This window comes from Fringilla coelebs (assembly GCF_963513975.1).
Source record: "Fringilla coelebs genome assembly, chromosome: 21".
NCBI lineage: Eukaryota > Metazoa > Chordata > Aves > Passeriformes > Fringillidae > Fringilla > Fringilla coelebs.
Genome location: NC_140047.1, coordinates 1,976,227 through 1,993,377, shown reverse-complemented (window position 1 = coordinate 1,993,377; position 17,151 = coordinate 1,976,227). Strand labels below are relative to the sequence as shown.

General features: G+C 56.2%; 1 protein-coding gene across 4 annotated transcripts in view; it reads left to right on the top strand.

The window, feature by feature from the left end:
* Positions 1-17,151, top strand: part of GRIN1 (glutamate ionotropic receptor NMDA type subunit 1) — a gene marked incomplete at both ends in the record, with an annotated part of 36,576 nt that overhangs the window by 939 nt on the left and 18,486 nt on the right. For 2 of the 4 annotated variants that reach the window (XM_084219493.1, XM_084219492.1), the window contains 6 exons: positions 2,872-3,006; positions 10,063-10,239; positions 14,402-14,464; positions 15,236-15,336; positions 15,801-15,922; positions 16,315-16,489. In XM_084219493.1, the coding sequence (XP_084075619.1) occupies positions 2,872-3,006; positions 10,063-10,239; positions 14,402-14,464; positions 15,236-15,336; positions 15,801-15,922; positions 16,315-16,489 (773 nt within the window). The remainder of the gene's footprint in view (positions 1-2,871; positions 3,007-10,062; positions 10,240-14,401; positions 14,465-15,235; positions 15,337-15,800; positions 15,923-16,314; positions 16,490-17,151) is intronic. The other 2 variants (XM_084219494.1, XM_084219491.1) reach the window with 1 other exon arrangement.

The window sequence follows — 17,151 nt, the reverse complement described above, 5'->3', positions numbered from 1 at the left end:
AGGCACAGACTCACACACGAAGCCTGAGCACATATAAACGAACACAGACACAGCCCTTGAGCACACACAGACTCACAGATGAAGCTCAGGCACACACAGACTCACACACTCTGGGCACTCACAGACTCACACACACCCTGGGCACACACAGACTCACACACCCTGGGCACACACAGACTCACACACCCTGGGCACACACAGGCCCCCATGCCCTGGGTTGTGCACATACATGCCCACCCCACGCTGTGCACGCACAGCAATGTGCACACACACCTACACCACTCACAGGCATCATGGGCACACACAGAGCCAGGTGTGAGCACACACGGGCACCCCCAAACTGGGGGGATATGTGGGCACGGGGAACACCGTGTGTTCACAGACTGTGCCCTCACACACATGTGGAAATGCCCACGGGCTGCGCTCCATGTGCACACACACATTCCAAACACACATTCCATGTGCACACTTTCCATGCACACACACACACTCCCTGTGCGCGCACACACACACACACACACACACACACACTCCATGTGCACACTGTACTGCTGTGCAAACATGGGCTCACACACAACATGTCTGCACTTGTGCCAGCGAGCGCAGCTGCTGTGACACATGGACACAGCTGTGTGAGGGACCTGGCACACCCACTGCCACACGCACACCCAGGACACGGGCACACACGGCTGGGGGTGCAGACACACAGGCATGGCACGCACAGACACATGGACACGCAGACCCAGAGTGCACACCTGCACAGACACAGACACACGGACATACAGGCGCACAGACCCAGGGTGCGCATGCACACAGACTCGGTGTGTGCTGTGTGTGACTGTGCACACAAGCACAGCATGCTCCTCCCTCCTGTGCCCACGGGTCACTCTCAGCGCACCTTTGCAGCCCGAGCCCTCGGTCTGGCGGGTGCAGCCTGGGGTGCCCCGGGCAGCCCTGGCCCGGCCTCTCCACCTCCCTGCGTGTGCCCTGGGTGCAGAGCCCGGCTAACCACCCCAGGCCGTCAGTCGGGGCCACCAGGGCACGGGCGGGCAGGTACAGACCCCCACCTCCAGCACACCCCGCACCCGCGGAAGGTCCGCGTGGGCCCGCGCAGATGGGAACGCGTCCCCGAACTGCGCGAACGGAGCCTCAGCCGCCGCAGGGCGCAGGGAAACGCGTGTGCGCAGCCGGGCACACACGGCCAGCAGGGCAGGGGGCTGGAGGGGCCGTTGTGGCGCAGAGCTGACCCTTTACAGCTCAGCCTCCCGCTGTGGAGGCGCAGGATAGCTGGGACAGCCCTGGGGAGGTGGCCGGGCCGGGCAGCGCGGGCTCTCGCCGCCGTCTCCTGGCAGCAGGGGAGGCTCAGCGGGTCCCGCACTGAGCCAAGGCTCCATTCAGCGCTGCCGGCCGATGGATGCCCGTGGCCGTGCCCCCTCCCCGCCTTGTCCCCGCGCAGCGTGGGGACGGGCACAGCCGTGCGGGGGGCAGCGCGGCCGGGGCGCGCAGGGGCCGCGGCTGCGCTGGGGGCGCTGGGCTCGGGTGCCCGCTCTGTCCGACATGCCGGGGGCTGTCCCGGCCGCTGTGCCCCGCTCGATCCCCGCTCGGTCCCCGCTCGCTGGCGCCGTGCCTGAGCGGGGGCTGCGAGGCGCAGCAGGGGCTGGCAGCCCGCGCACCCAAAATGGCTCCTGCCGGCGGCTGCCACGGCACGAACCGAGCCCCGCACGGCCCCGCCGCTGCCCCCGAGCCTGCTCCTGCCCCAGCGCCCTGCCCCGCCCTGCTGGGTGCGGGTCCTCACCCCCTGTGTCACACCGGGCACCTCTGCCCAGGGCATCCCCTGCTCCTGCATCCCCAGCACCTTCCCAACCTTTTCTCTAGCAATTTCTCCCAACTCCCACGTAGGGTCTCCAGCCCCTGACCCAGCTCCCTCTGCACCCTCAATTTACTCCCTCCCAATGCCAAGCAGGATACTCCGTCTTCCCCCAGAACCCAGGGGCCCTTCCTCAGGCAGGCTCCATCCTCTCCTCCTGTCCTGGCAATCTGTCCGTCCAGCCTGGGGGCTGGGCACGTCCTGGGGCTTGGGCAGATGCTTGGAGAAGGAAGAGTTATTTCCTCCAGACATCTAAGTCCTTGCACTGATTCGCCCTAGCTGGAGACCTGTCACCAGCTGGGGACATTCCTTGTGCTGTGAAAGGGCATTGGTGTAATAAAGGATCCCCAGGGAGTACCCAGCTCCTTCCTCTCCCTTTGACACAAAGTAGGATCCTGCTGGAGACCAAAATCCCACCCCTGCTGTAACAGCAGAATTTTGCCGAGATCCTCCTCTCGCATTTTGGTATAGCCCAGATCCTCGGCCGAGGGCAGCTCCCGGCTCCTGCCCCCGCCCTCCGGGCTCTGCCATTCCCGTGTGCCCAGGGCCAGATGGCTGATGCGCTCCCTGGCTCCGCGCTCCCGCTCCCGCCACAGTCCCAGCTGACCACTTTGTTCCTAATGGTCCTCAGAGGGGAATTACAACCGAGTATTAAATGTGTGGTTAAAGAAATCGCATTACACAGTGCGACTGGAAGGGAGATGCTTCCCTTTAATCTGTAATCCATGGAAGTTATTAGTTTAGCGAGCGGAGCACGCTAAATGCCTGGGCATGGCATTCCATTAGGACGGAACCCTGAGCAGAGCCATCCCCTCCAGCCATGGCACAGCACGCCTGGCTCCCGGCACAGCCCTTGCTTCCCCATTCCGAGCCATTGCAGTGCCATTGTCATGTTAACGTGGGGCTGTTTAGCATTGCAGAAAAGGAAAGGGGGAAAAAAATCACTCTTGATGGCCGTTGCGCTCCCGTGAAATAATGTTTGTGTCGTGTATCCTGTCCTACAGGTCTATGCAATATTAGTTAGTCACCCTCCTGCTCCCAACGATCACCTAACACCAACACCTGTATCATACACAGCTGGCTTCTACAGGATCCCTGTCATTGGTCTGACAACACGCATGTCTATATACTCTGATAAGGTAACTGATGCATGCTTCTGCTCTGGTACCTCATACGTGTGCTGTAAATCAGGAGTGCCCGGCACGAGGGCTCATGATGTCTGCACTCTCTGTGTCTGTCCGTCCACCCTCTCCAGCCCAGCCTGAAGCTCCCTCTCTCTCTCTCTCTCTCTCTCTCCCCTGCATTCCAGGGTACATCATTTTTTTGCAGCTGCCAGTGCTGACCTACATAGCCCGGGATGATTTCTGCAGCTCTGCTGTGCCAGGCTGCCGGGCTCGCTGCTCTCCAGCCAGGGCAGAGGCACAGGCTGGCTCCTGCCCCGCTCTCTGCTCCTGGGCTCCTGGGAGCTTGGGGGGCCTGGGAGGGACAGAGAATCCTGTTAGAACCTGCACACTGGGCAGGATCTCTCCGGGGCCAGGAGGTTGTTTGGTTGCATTCACTTCTCTGGGTTTGTGGGATATTGGTAGAATATCCTGAGGCTTCACATGGCATTCAGTCTGGTCAGGATTCAAGACAGAGGCTCAGATTCCAGTGTCTCAGCTGTCCCTATGGGAACTCAGAGACTTCCAGGCTGGATGAAGTCCTGGGCAATGAGGTGCTGGCCTGGCCCTCAGCTCACAGCCTGTTTGGCAAACACCTGAAGCCTTAGGAAAGGCAAAAGGAGGAGCTGAACAGAGCCAGGCCTTCCAAATGCCATTGCAGGATTTCATCCAGCACTCGAGCTCAGTGGGTGAGATGGAGCCTGCTTTGAAGCACGAATCAGCCTTTGCTTGGAAAATGTGAATATTCACAAATGTAAATGTTCAGTGCAAAAATAGTCACTCCACCTACATGGTAAATAAAGTCAAATTTCAGGAGGAGGAGCAGAAGCTCCCAGAAAGGCACCAGCAGCACTACTTGGCTGGAGCAGCAGCAGATTTTGGCATCTCCCAGCAGGGAAGCCATGGCAGGGTGGTCAGCAAGCCAGGATGGTGATGGTGGCTGGCAGGGCTGGGGACCTGCACATCCTGCCAGGGTCCCACCAGACATGGTTAGATGGAAAGGGATGGCAGCAGAGCTGGCAGAGCAGGCAGGAAATGTTCAGGGGGGATTTGCTTCTTGCTGCTCTGGGGAGGAGATAGATCTGACAGGAATGTCACTGGGAGGAGATAAAACTGACAGGAATGTCACTGGGAGGGTCCTTGTCACAGGGCCCACAATGGCAGCAAGAGGGGACCCTGCACCTCCTCTCTGCTCCATCTCTGCAGGGCTGTGCCCAGTAAAGCAGCCCTGCCCACCTGTGCTGGCCTGGAGTGCTCATCCCCAGGGCTGACTCTGCCCTTTCCTTCTGCCATTCTGGCCCTTTTTAAAACCTGTTTTCTGCAGAGCAGCCCCATAACCCCCACCTGGCTCCCTCCAGGGCTGTGGGAGACACCCACAGTGGTGACCCAGTGTGCTGGCAGGGAGATGCTCTCCAGGGAATATCTGGGGTGCTGAGCAGATTCAGGGGTGTCCCTGCCTGGCAGAGGCTGGGCAGGGAGCCCAGGCTGCCCACCACACACCCCTCAGAGTGCTCCTGCCTGGCTGGCATCGTGCTCAGCCTCCTGCCCACCAAGGCTTGGAGCTCTGAAGAACAGGAGCTGCAGGCAGGGACTGGGTAGAGGAACAAAGGATGTTTGGACCGTGGAGGGGACAGCAAAGGTGGGAATGGAATGGAGCGGAGGACAGAGGGGTGTGGAGCTGTGGGACAGGACAGTGGAAGGTTCTGCATACCCCATGCAGGACAGGCTGGCTCATGACACAGGGATATTCAGCTGTTCCCTTTTTGGTTTCCAGTGTTCAGCTTGCTTTTTTGTTTTAATTCAGGAAATTATATCTTTCAGCTTAGTTTCTATGGAAACAAGCTTGTAGGATCACTTTTTATGTACGCTCCTAATTGGTTTTGGAGGCATCAGACAATTTTAGCTGGATTTCACAGGGGGCTGAAGTTGGGTTAATTTTGGTCTTCTCAAGGCTACCAGGGGAGGAAAGGTGTGGGCCTCAGCATGGACAGGTTTGCCCAGAACCTTTTGATGCTTTCACAGTATCTCCAGTCAAACACAGTGGTCCATGAGCTGTACCAGTCTTTCAGCAAAGATACCCAAGGGAAGTGAGTTTTACTGTTCCAGTATCCAACCATTTGTTCTAGAAATAATATTGCAGTTATCAGGCAGAGCACTCTGGCTTGGCCTCCTTGTACATCTTATGAATTCATGAGCTGCTCCTCCACTGAGGCCCTCTCACCACCCAGCACAGCCCTGCCTGCTGGGGAGGGGTCTCTGGGGTCCATGACCTCTGAGAGAGGTCAGCAGGGAGCTGGGGGAGAGAGGGACTCTCAAAGTAAAGGCAGCAGAGTGGTTCCCATCATTGTGGTGTCCATGGCTATGGAGAGCCCTCCAGGGAGATCTCATGGGCTGAGCCTTGCACAAATCCCCCTCTGACTTTCCCTCAGTGCTCCTGTCCCCCACAGGCCATTGGGGGTGTTTCTCTCTGCTCTGCATCTCAGCTGGAACAAACGAGCTAACACTGACATCCTGGCACCATGAAAAGTGTGAGCTGACACTGAGCATGAGAGCAGAGGTGGGGATGCACAGCTCAGGAAGGTCTGTGCTCTTCAACACCACCACGAGGCACCTGTGGGGCTGGGGGGGACCCCCTGGCTGCTGAGCCCCTCACCACCCCGCAGCAGAGGAACAGGGAGATTAATAAATTAATAAATTATGAGACCTGCTCTGCTGCTGGAGGAGTTGGAAAATGGAGTTTAGACATGCTGCAATTGGAGAGCTTCTTCAGCTCCAGCACCTTGCCCTGGTGGTTCAGTGAGGTGTGTCTCTCTCTCCAGTCAGGGGATGGATTTCCCTCTGGTTCCTGCTCTCAGTGGAACCATTCCATGCCCTCACAGGGCTTGTTCACTGCAAAGGGTTTTCTGCTTTATTTCTGTCTCACTGGCAGCCCATGCTCAGCAGGAGCCCTGCTAGGGCTGGGAAGGTGCAGGTGGGGACAAAAGTGGCTTTTGTTGATAAAGATCAGGGTCAGTACTCCTTCACTGGCACCCACAGGTGCTGACTGGAGAGGCTGCTAGGTGCAGCACAGAGATGTTTGTCCTGGGAGTGGGGAGCACAGGCTTCAACAGGGCAGGAAACCCTCAGCAGGGCAGGAAACCCTCAGCAGGGCAGGAGAACCCTCAGCAGGCCAGCCTGGAATGTGCAGGCCAGGGCAGTGGAGAGATGGCCTAATGGAGCCCCCACAGGGCAGTGGATCCCCACAGGCTCTCAGATTCCAGCTGGGAGCAGGACAGAGCAGCCCCACAGCCCCACAGTGGCCCTGCCCATCCCTTGTTCCGTGCACTGCAGGGAAAGGCAGAGAGTGCACTTTAGTCTGAGCTCTGCCCCAAAATCCCTCCCTGCACTCGTCTGAGCTATCTCAGAGCTGTCTCAGCTCCCTCCCACCTCCACAGCTGTCATGTGGGGCAGTGGGCAGGCTCACTCCATGGAAACACTGGCCAGCACTTCTTTCTCATGCCCAGCTGGTGAATTTTACCAAATTTTCAGGAGCTCTGCAGATTGGGATCTCTGAAAGCTCTTTGAAATTCCCCAGGCAGCTCAGCTGGGGGGTGCACTGCTAGAAGGGGGGCTGACCCCACTGCCAGGTGATGAAGCAAAGGCACACTGCTCCCTTCAGCCTGCAGGAAAAATCCCTCCCCCAGCCCTGGGCTGAGCCCCTGGGCAGGCAGGAGTGCAGAAGGTCACAAACCCTTCACTCATGGCAATCTGCAAGGCCCTGATGGGACACACAGGCACTGCCAGCTGGCCCCAGCCATGCCCATTCCCCTGTGGGTAAAATCCCCAGGCCAAGGCCCCCCCAGTGCTCTCCCCCAGCTCACAGCATGCTGCAGGCTGTGCACAGGAGTGCAGCACCCAGGCACCTTCCCTGCAGGGGGATGCACTCCTGTGCTTCCTGTAGGTGCGGGGTCACAGCTGTGCATGCACAGTCTGTGCTTTCACATACACATGATCATCTGCTCAAACAGCTCCTCTTTGTATGGGCTTGCATCAGATATTTGCAGTTCTCAAGTCCTGACCCCACACAGAATCATCACAGAATCCCAGACTGGTTTGGGTGGGAAGGGACCTCAAAGCCCATCCAGTGCCACCCCTGCCCTGGCAGGGACACCTCCCACTGTCCCAGGTGCTCCCAGCCCTGTCCAGCCTGGCCTTGGGCACTACCAGGGATCCAGGGGCAGCCCCAGCTGCTCTGGGCACCCTGTGCCAGGGCCTGCCCACCCTGCCAGGAAATATCCCCAGCCTCCCAACCCTGCTCCCTCTGGTGCTTTTTGGCTCCAGCCCCGGGGTTCCAGCTGAGCTTGGGCCCTGGATTTCAGCCCAGGCTGTTTGCTGCCCTTTTGCAGAGCTAGAATGAAGTGGGGGAGCGCAGGGCTGAGCTCTGAGGTGTGGGTGGGCTGCAGGGAGGTTTGGGGCTGCTGTGACCCATTGCCACGGTCCAGCCCTGGCTGGCAGCAGGCACACTCAGATCAGAGCAAGGGGTGAGGATCCTACAAAGCACCCCACAAGGCCAGTGTGGGTCTGTAGCGAGGAGCAGTTTTTGCTGTGTGCCTGATCTGAGGGCAGGGAGTGATGAGAGCCCCAAGTTCAAGGGCTGGAGCAGCACCAGGGGCACAGCTGGTGCAGCTGAGTGAGCCCACAAGCTGGGCTGGCTGTCTCACAGGGGCTCTGCTTAAAACCACAGGTCTTTTTTAACAGTTATTTGCCAAAAACTGGGGTAATTAGGTGCACAAATCACTGCCCCCATCATCTGCAGTGCAGCCGTGTGTCCGTGCCCAGCAGAGCTCTGTGCTGAGTTTCAGGGGGTGTGACAGGGACCTGGGGGATGTCACTGTGTGTGCTGGGGTGGGGGTATCAAATCACACCAAGCCGGATCCTCACCTGCCTCTGCACAGCACAAGCTGCCCATGTGAACCTCTGGGGGACTCTGGTCATTTTTCTGCCAATCTTTGGCCCTTGTAAAGATGCTCAGGAGTCCCAGGTGTTTCAAAAGCTGTGCCAGACCATGAGTGCTCGTCCTGAGATCTCAGCTCAGCACTTGACATGAATTTTTCTTCATTATCCTATTTGAAAACCACAGTTCAGGGATCCAGGAGCTGAGATCCCACCAGAGTCTGTCCATGAGCCTTTTGACACCACCTCAGAAAGCAAATTTGTCTGGACTGTTAAACCAAGTTGTCCCCCAACAACCTTGCAGTATTTTTTTCCTCTTAAATATTTACAATATTTAAGAAAGCCATGATTGGTTAAACACCATTTTTGCAAGCTGGTTGGGAAGCTAGAAAGTAATTTGATGCAACATACGGAAAATTCTAAGATTTTTTCATTTGAAAAAGGGATTGAAAGAATTTTTATAGATGTTTTAACCTGTGTTTCTCTGATTTCTTTTTTTAATATTGTCTTTTCTGTTATTTTTTCAGCTCTTTTCTCTCTTCTGATTTTTTTCCCATTTTCAGTTTCACTTTCCCTGGATTTCCTTAAAGCAATTAAAAATGCTCAGGGGTTGAAAATTAAAAATGCTTAGTCCCAGGTGGTGTGTCTCTCGCCCAGGCTGTGCAGCTGGACCTGGAAATTCCTGGGCATCTCTGCTGACTGCAAAGAGCTCTTGCACACTGAGTTAGTGTGGGCACCATGGTTGTCTTTCCATTGTTTATCCCTATGGGGCTTTGTCCCAATCCCATGGGTTTGTGGGGTGAGCTGCTCTTCCTGTAACTCTAATGTTTGTATCAGCCATACTCTGAGAGTCTTGTTGGGGCTCTCCTGGTTTGTTTCCTCCTCTGGTTAAACATCCATCCTTCTCCTCAGTGTCTCAGGTTCAGGAAATGTTCCCAGTGCTGTGGTGGCTCTGCTGCTCCCCTGTTCCCCTGTGCTGGGCTGGGGCAGGAGCAGGGACCTGCTGAGCCTGTGCAGGGAGCCCTGAGCACAGCAGAGAGTTTGCATCCTTTTCTACACATTTCATGGTCTGGTCTGACATTATCACTGCATGGAGTGTGAGTAAGAGGATTTATCTGGTGTGTTTGTTCCTCCTGTGTGTGTCCATGGGGGACATGATGCCTTTTCCTTCCCAGTGTGTATTTGGCCCATTCAGGACATTTCTGACCCATTCTGGGTCTGGTCTCTGGATGAGCAGGTCTGGACAAGCCCTGTTTGGTTCAGACAACCATCTTAGCCTTAGAGAAAGAAATATTATGGTGCTTTATTTTTGTCCTCTCCAGTTCTGGCTCCTGCCTCCCTCCAGCACATAGCTGGGCTGTCAAGCAGGGTCCATGCTGAGCATGAGCACTTTCACTTCCTAATATTTGACTCCAGGGCTTTTTGGACAAGCTACATTTGTTTGAAAGCTCTCTGTCAGCTCCAGCTTTTGGTCTGATTGCTCCCCTAAGAGCAGTGTACTTAATTAGGCTGGAATTGCTATTGCACAATCACCCAACCATAACGATGTCTTTAACCCAAGCAGAGAGGTTTGCTGGGGCACGGGTCCAGAGCTGCCTCCTCTGCCTGCTGCTGCAGAACAGGCTGACCTAGAAACAGCCAGGGCCCATGTTATAAAACTGCCTTTCTGAACTTCTGCCATGGCACATGACGAGCCTGCAGCTGCCTGTACCTGCCTCTTGCATTCTGAAGGGAATTCTTCTGCTTTTTGAGGTCCATTGTCTGGTAATCATTTAAAAGGCCAAGAGGCAAGGCTATATTTGCACTGAACACTGCTGGTCATTCATGGCTCGATAGGCTTTTCTTCTCTGTGCATTTATGGAGCACAAAGCAGAAACCCCTCTTTGCCATGCCCTGGTTTAACCACCGAGAGCCGCAAAGTCACATCCAGGGTTTGCTTCCCGGCCAGAAGGAAGGATGCAGGTCCCAGAGGTTAGCTCAAGGTGTGCATCCCAGAATGGATCCCTGTCCCTGTCCCTGTCCCTGTCCCTGTCCCTGTCCCTGTCCCTGCAGACGTGGCTGACAGCCCCACAGTCTGTGTTGAGCTCTTGTTCTCCCTTGCAGAGCATCCACCTGTCCTTTTTGCGCACGGTCCCACCCTACTCTCACCAGGCCAACGTCTGGTTTGAGATGATGAGAGTCTTCAACTGGAACCACGTCATCCTGATAGTCAGCGACGACCACGAGGGTCGTGCTGCACAGAAGAAGCTGGAGACGCTCCTGGAGGAGAAAGAGTCCAAGGTCAGTTCCTGAACATTGTCTTGTAGCTTTGTTTAAGCAACAACAACGAAACTAGAAGTCTTGGGCTGTTGTATGTATGTAGATTTCTGTATGTAAAACACCTTTTCTTTCCATTGTAACATGGCTAACATGCTTAAAGCATCAACAGTGTCTGACTAGTACCTGACAGAACTTTGTACTTTATTCATTTCACTTGCTTTGCCATGGTCAAAATCTCCTACATGTAAATCGACTACAAAATGAAGGGAAGGATAACCTGGAGCTCTGCAAATGCCTTGCCCGAGTTTCCCACCCAAGGAGAGGACCAGTCGCTCAGTGTAGGGAAGCACCTGCCCCACTGCAGCCGCCCCGGGGCCAGGCAGAGCCAGCAGTGCCAAAGCCACCCCGCAAAGCAGCTTCTGAATTGGCCATGGGGGCTGAGCTCGGTGCCTGGGAGGGGCAGCGGGGCTCTGATCCTCTGGGCAGCGCTGTGGGCCCGTTCCCATCTCATCGCAGCACACCCAAACGCTGCTTTCCTGACACCCCATGCATGGCAGGGCCGGGTGTGGGACCTCGTCCTGCCCTCAGGGCCAGGGGAGCAGGGAGGGAGGCAGGGCAGGGGGTCAGAGCAGAGACCTGCAGCCTGGAGGGAAAGGACTGAAGAAGCGCTCGAGGCCAGCAGAGAAGGAGAGCACAGGAAGTTGTGCCTGCAGTCTGGAAGGCAAGGAAACACCTCCTGTCCTATGGGATGGAGTCCCAGCACGTCCTCTCTCCTGGGGGAGGGTGAGGTCCCCTTCGGATGGGCAGAACCTGAGTTCATCCAGTCTCCAGCAGCATCAGGGCAGGCACCCATTTGGGGATGTTCCCTCCCAGGGAGGCCCCACCTGCAGCTCCTAGACCTTTGGCAGTCTCTCAGCAGAGAGATGTGGCCATGGATGCTTCTTCTGGTTGGAGTTGATGGCTGAGCTGAGAGATGGGACCCTGAGACTGCTCTTCATCACCTCCCTGGAGGTACAACTGCTGCAGGGGTGCAGGCTGGCACAAGCCACACTGACCAACAGACTCCTGATTATGGCAGTGATTTTCAAGAAGTTTCATCCTTGCTGCATCCCAGGCTGTCTCAAGGCACTGATGTTCCACCAGCCACAGAGGATCCTCCTGCCTCCAAGGGCAGCTTCCCACTGGGTAACAGCAGGACAGTATTTTTCTCCAAAGCCTCTTCCCAGCACAAAGCACTTCATACAGGGAGAGCCATTGTCACTTTCTCTCCCTCCTCTTGCATCTTTTGAATTCCACTTTCTGTTTTTCTGTAGTTCCTGTGCATCCCATTCTGCTGTTCCCTCTCCTGCCTCCACTCCCATTTGCCCCATGTGGTGCTCCCAGGCACGGGGTGCATTTCTTCTTCAGCCTGCACACCCTGCAGGGAAGCCTTTGAGAGCTTGAAAGATGGGGAGGGAGGGTCTGTCCTCGGACCTTCCCCATTTTGCACTGCAGCTACCACGTCTTGGTGTCCCCTGGCAGCCCCTGGGCTGCTCGAGCCACTCTCCAGCCTGGGGCACCTGCTCTGTCCCAGCAGGTCACCTTGTCTTCTCTGTGGGGTGTGCCACTGCATCTTGCTTCTTCTTCCTGTGACAAAAGGTGGGGCAGACTGGTCTGACTGGTCTTGCAGGTGGCAGATACCCCGTTGGGGCTTTCCTGTCTTCCTCCACCTCTTCTCTCCAATCTCTATTCTGACCACTGGTGTGCTGGCTCTTTTCGTGCCATGAGATTGTACCATGGGCCCCTCCCCAGCCTCTCCAAGGGCAGCCTGGGCCCTGGGGAGACCTGATCACAACCTCTTCAAGGCTTGGATCACAGCCCCTGAGGACATGGAGGACCTGCTCAGGGTCAGAGACTCCCCTGCCATCTGGGCTCTTGGTTTGGGGCATGGCTTTGCCCCCAGGGTCTGTGCCAGCCCCGTGTGCCATCCAGGCACCACTGTGTGGGTCTGCAGCTCCAGCAGCACCCTGAGCCCAGCACCCAGGCCATGCTGGCAGCCCTGGAGTGCCCCATGGGCTGGCCTTGTCCTGGGGCTGTCTGCAGCAACCCTCAGCCTGGAGCTGCTCCACCCAGCACAGCTCTGCTCGTTCATGGGGCTTGGAAAGGAGTGCTGGACACTGAAACCAGAGCTTGGGGTCAGAGTTGGCAGGTCCCTGCTGTGCTGCCTGCCTTTCTCTGGGACAGTGGCCTTCATGAAAGTAGCAAATTTTTGAGAGATTGCAGGAGCATGTGGTGGAAAGGGAACTTCTGATTTGTCTGTCCCTGTGTGAAACATGAAGACCAGAGAAGGGCTGCAGGACCACATGGAAAAATGGGAAAAAGAGGATTACTAGTGTAGTTCTGGAAACAGGGCTAGTGACAGGGAGAGGTGACCAGGGACCAGCCTTGTTGTACTGAAGACTCTGCTGGCCAGCCTGGGCCAGCACATCCCAGGAATTTCTGGTTGGTGGCTGCAGCATGGATGACCAAGTGTTTGACTACATTGACAGTGCCTGGGGAGAAGTGACCAGCCTTGCCTGACTGGAGAACACTCCTGCTGTCCTGCTGCATCTCTGGCCTCCTTGTAGCAGTCATTACTCCAGGGCTCCCTGCAGGCCCAGCAGAAGCCACTGCAGAAATCCTCATTGTTGGAGTCATCAGAAATGAAGGCAGACCTGGGCTCCAAGAAGATTTTGCCTCTTCACATACTTTTCCTTGCCAGGACCCAATTTTTTTAAGCAATGAAAACCTGTCAAGCTGCATCCAAGGGGAAGAAAGGAAAGGTCACACAGCTGCATGGAAAGGAGACCTGGCAAGATATCCTGCCAAGGACTGGCCTGAATGCTCAGGAAAAGACAAGCTAATTAGTTTGGAAAGCAAGATGAAGAGCAATCTGTCTGTCTGAGGAGCAGCCTGGGAGCATGGACCCCTGCTCCTCTGGCAGGGATCCATTGCCATCAGGCTCTGGAGAAATGGAGATGAGAGTAGAGCTGTGTCCCACACCCCATGTGCACAGATCAGGGATGCTCAGCTGGGGCGGGGTCAAGGAGAGGATGTCCCACTATGTCCCACCAAAAGCTGCCCAGCCCTCTCCTGAAGGCACCGTCAGGTTGCTGTGACTGGCCTGGCCCCAGGGGCTGCTCCCAGGAGGTGCCAGGGCTCTATGCAGGCTGCTGCAGGGTCAGGGCTCTGAGCAGAGGCCCTGGGCCCTCAGCACAGTGCCTGCCCGAGAGGAAACCTCCAGCAGTGGCTGCCCTGCCCTGGGCTCCTCTGGGGCCAGGCAGCACCAGCAGCTGGGGCAGCAGAGCAGGGGAGGAGCAGGGTCTCTGCTCCAGCCCCATCTCTCCGGGGTCAGTGCAGGCCCTGAGCCCCCTGGCATGCTCCAGCCAGCAGCATGGAGACCACCAAGCAGTGAGCCCCACCAGCCACACTTAGGGCCAGCCCTGGTCTCAGGCAGCTGCCCCTCCCAGGGCCACCCGTGTTCTGCAGAGCCATGAGGTGCCCTGGGCCCTCCCCAGGGACCAGGTAAAAGCTGCAATGCCATCCCATGTTCACCATTGCTTCATATCGCCACGCTTTGAGCCAACACGGCACCTAGAGAACTTTATCTTTCTCTTTTGGATGTCAACAGAGCTCAGGAAGTGCTCCCTCCTTTCAGGGGGTGAGAGGTTCAGCTGAGACGCCTCACTTTGTGTGGACTCTCTGAGGGTGGACAGGACTGTAATGCTGCTAGTGATGCTAGTAATGCTAATACTCTTAACTGTAACAGTTTGCCTTTATCCAGCACTTTCCGTACACAACATTTTGTCCTTTACTTCCACAGTAATTCCATGGAAACCCCACCACTTAGGCCCTTAGATTCTTTCTGAGCTTAAGATAAAACTTCCTTGCTGAAGAATCCCCCAGTCCCTCAAGGGAAAATGCAACTGCATCGCACCAGCTGTGCCACTCAGGCTCTGCTCTCAGATTGCTCCGTGACGCTCCTGTGAGAGCTGAGGCATAATCTCTCCTGATAGTGGTTTTTGCGAGCTCCAGCGTTATAGAGACCCTTTAGCAAACAGTGGAGGAGGAGGTGGATGTTGGATTGCTTTACTACACGTCATTTTCAACTGTTTATAATATTCTTCTGTGTCTACATATTTTCTCTGTGCACATTATTCATCAGAGTAAAAAAAGGAACTATGAAAACCTCGACCAACTTTCCTATGACAACAAGCGAGGACCCAAGGTATATATGCATGGAAATGCACGCCGCCCACCAACCTAACTAGCAAATGAAAAATAGCCACAGCCAACAGAAAAATAAAAATAATAAAAAAAAAAGAAATAAAAGAGAAAGAGAAAAAAAAGAAAAGAAAAGAAAGAAAAAAAAATCCATGACTATGTTTCTTGGTAGCACGTTTTTATGTTGAGATAGTTTGGTTTGGACTTGAGAATGGAAACTTAGCCAGCTGACCCTGGAAGGATTTCTTTTTGAAACATGCATGTGAACCAGTAATTAACTTGCAAGTTCTTTTTTTTTTTTTTTTGAAAAGTTGAACCAACCCCCTTTCCTCCCCAAAGGAAACAGTTCCTTGGTGTAAGTTGCTCACTTTGATTCCCAAAGGTTAACCCTGTGCAATATGTTTTTTTCATTTCCCATGTTTTTGAAAAACAACACTCGTTTGAGTTTTCAATTGCATTTCAAAGCCTTTTTCTCTTTCCTGTACAATGCACGCCTCTTTTTGGGTCTTGATTGACTTCAGTTTGCATGCACAGTGCAAAAAAAAGAAAAAAAAAACCAACCAAAAAGCCAAAACCTTAAAAGAGAAAGGAAGGAAGGAAGGAAAGAAAGAAAAGAAAGAAAGGAAAGAAAAAGAAAAAAATAACTATAACCAATCTTATTTAGCGGACTTTTGTGCAGTTTAATGAATTCTCTTGACCCTTTTCTAGATAGCATGGCTCTCATCACCAGTCCTAGGACTCACTCACTAACCAGCTTTGCTCACACTCATCACAGGCTGAGAAAGTGCTTCAGTTTGACCCTGGGACCAAAAATGTGACAGCGCTGCTGCTGGAGGCGAAGGAGCTGGAGGCCAGGGTCATCATCCTCTCTGCCAGGTAAGGCCACGCTGCCCCTTCCCCTCCCTGCTCTGATTTCCTCTCTGCCAGCGCTGCCCAGCGCTGGAGTCGGTGGATTTGGGGCTTGACAGCCTTCCGAGGAGCCTGAGAGAAGCCCCACGGACAGCCCGGGTCCCGGGCAGCTGAGGGGGCTGGGGGTGCTGCTGGCCGGGCAGGGACAGTGCCGGGGGGGCGGCCGTGCCCGGCTGTGCTGCAGGAGCAGCCCCGGTCACTGACGGTGCGTCCTGCTCCAGCTGCAAGGAGGGCAGCCCGATGGCCCCGGCCTGCGGCACGATGGGCCGGTGTGCAGGCGCTCAGCAGCGCCGGCAGCTGTGGGATCGGGCGAAGCGGAGAGCAAGGGTCCCACCGCACCGAGGATTTGGCCATCGCCCAGCAGTCAGAGTCACCTGGGGCGGCACCGCCGGCAGCCGGAGCCCCATGGCCGTTCCCTTCTGTCGTTGCAGCGAGGATGACGCGGCCACGGTGTACAGATCGGCAGCCATGCTCAACATGACGGGCTCGGGCTACGTGTGGCTGGTGGGGGAGCGGGAGATCTCGGGCAATGCCCTGCGCTACGCCCCGGACGGTAGGCACCTCCCGGGCCCGGCCGCTCCGCCAGGCTCGGCGGAGCCCGAGGCAGCGGGGATCGCGGCGCTGCCCTCCCCGGTACCCCTCGGGCTGCGGATCGCCGTGCCGGGCTGGTTCCGAGCGGAGGGTTCCGCATTCTGCTCCCTCCGCCTGCGTGGGGACCCGGCCTTGGCCACCCCGGGGCTGCCGCGCCCCAACTCCGTGTCACTGCGGCTTTGCAAGCCGCCTGTCACCCGGGAAGGCTTGGGCAGGGCCCTGGGGATGGAGCTCGGGGTGCCGGGGTGCCAGCCCGTAGCCATGCGCTCGCTGTCCCAAGAGCTGGGCACGGGAGTGACGCTGGGGCAGCCGGTGATCCCAGGAATGCTGACCGCCTCCCCTCTGCCGCGGCAGGAGTGATCGGCTTGCAGCTCATCAACGGCAAGAACGAGTCAGCCCACATCAGTGACGCTGTCGCCGTGGTGGCCCAGGCCGTGCACGACTTGTTCGAGAAGGAGAATATCACAGACCCACCGCGGGGCTGCGTGGGCAACACCAACATCTGGAAGACAGGACCCCTTTTTAAGAGGTATTGGGGAAAGGGTCCTGCTGGAGGGAGCAGAGGACCTGGTGGGGGAGAGCTGGAAAAGGTGGGACTGTGTGGAAAAAGTGCAGGAAGGCATGGTGGCTTTGTTCAGGGCCACTAAAGCTTTGGGGCATGCGGCACAGGGCTGCCTGGATTGTCCTGCATGATTTGGATGAGAGGGCTACACCACACCTAGAAAACTCTCCCAGACACAGGCTCAGGCAATGGCACCCAGTTTTTCCAGGCTGTTTAGGCATCATCCTGCCGCCTGGCACCAATTCAATCCATGTCAACCCATGCTACCCTGGGCAATGCCTAGACAGCTGGGATGTGTGGGCAGGGGAGGAAAAGATTGGGGACCATGGCTTCCTCCAGTCTGGAGCTTAATTCCATGGGTGGAAGTGGGAGAGAGGGGGGTTCTGCCCGGTCAGGGTAGGGGGATATTTCTGTCCCATTTTATCTCAGTGCTGCTGACACGTTTCCTGCTGAGCATTCCAAGGGCTGTGGCATGGGTCCAGTGCTGCACGCAGGGCTTGGTGGCAGGAGCTGTCCATGCATGGGACAGGCTGCCCTTGGCTGTAGCAAACCCTGGTGCTGTGGATGTGGAGGCTGGAGTGTCACAGATGGGAGCATGTTCCTGTGGGGTGCTGCTGCCAGGGCAGGGG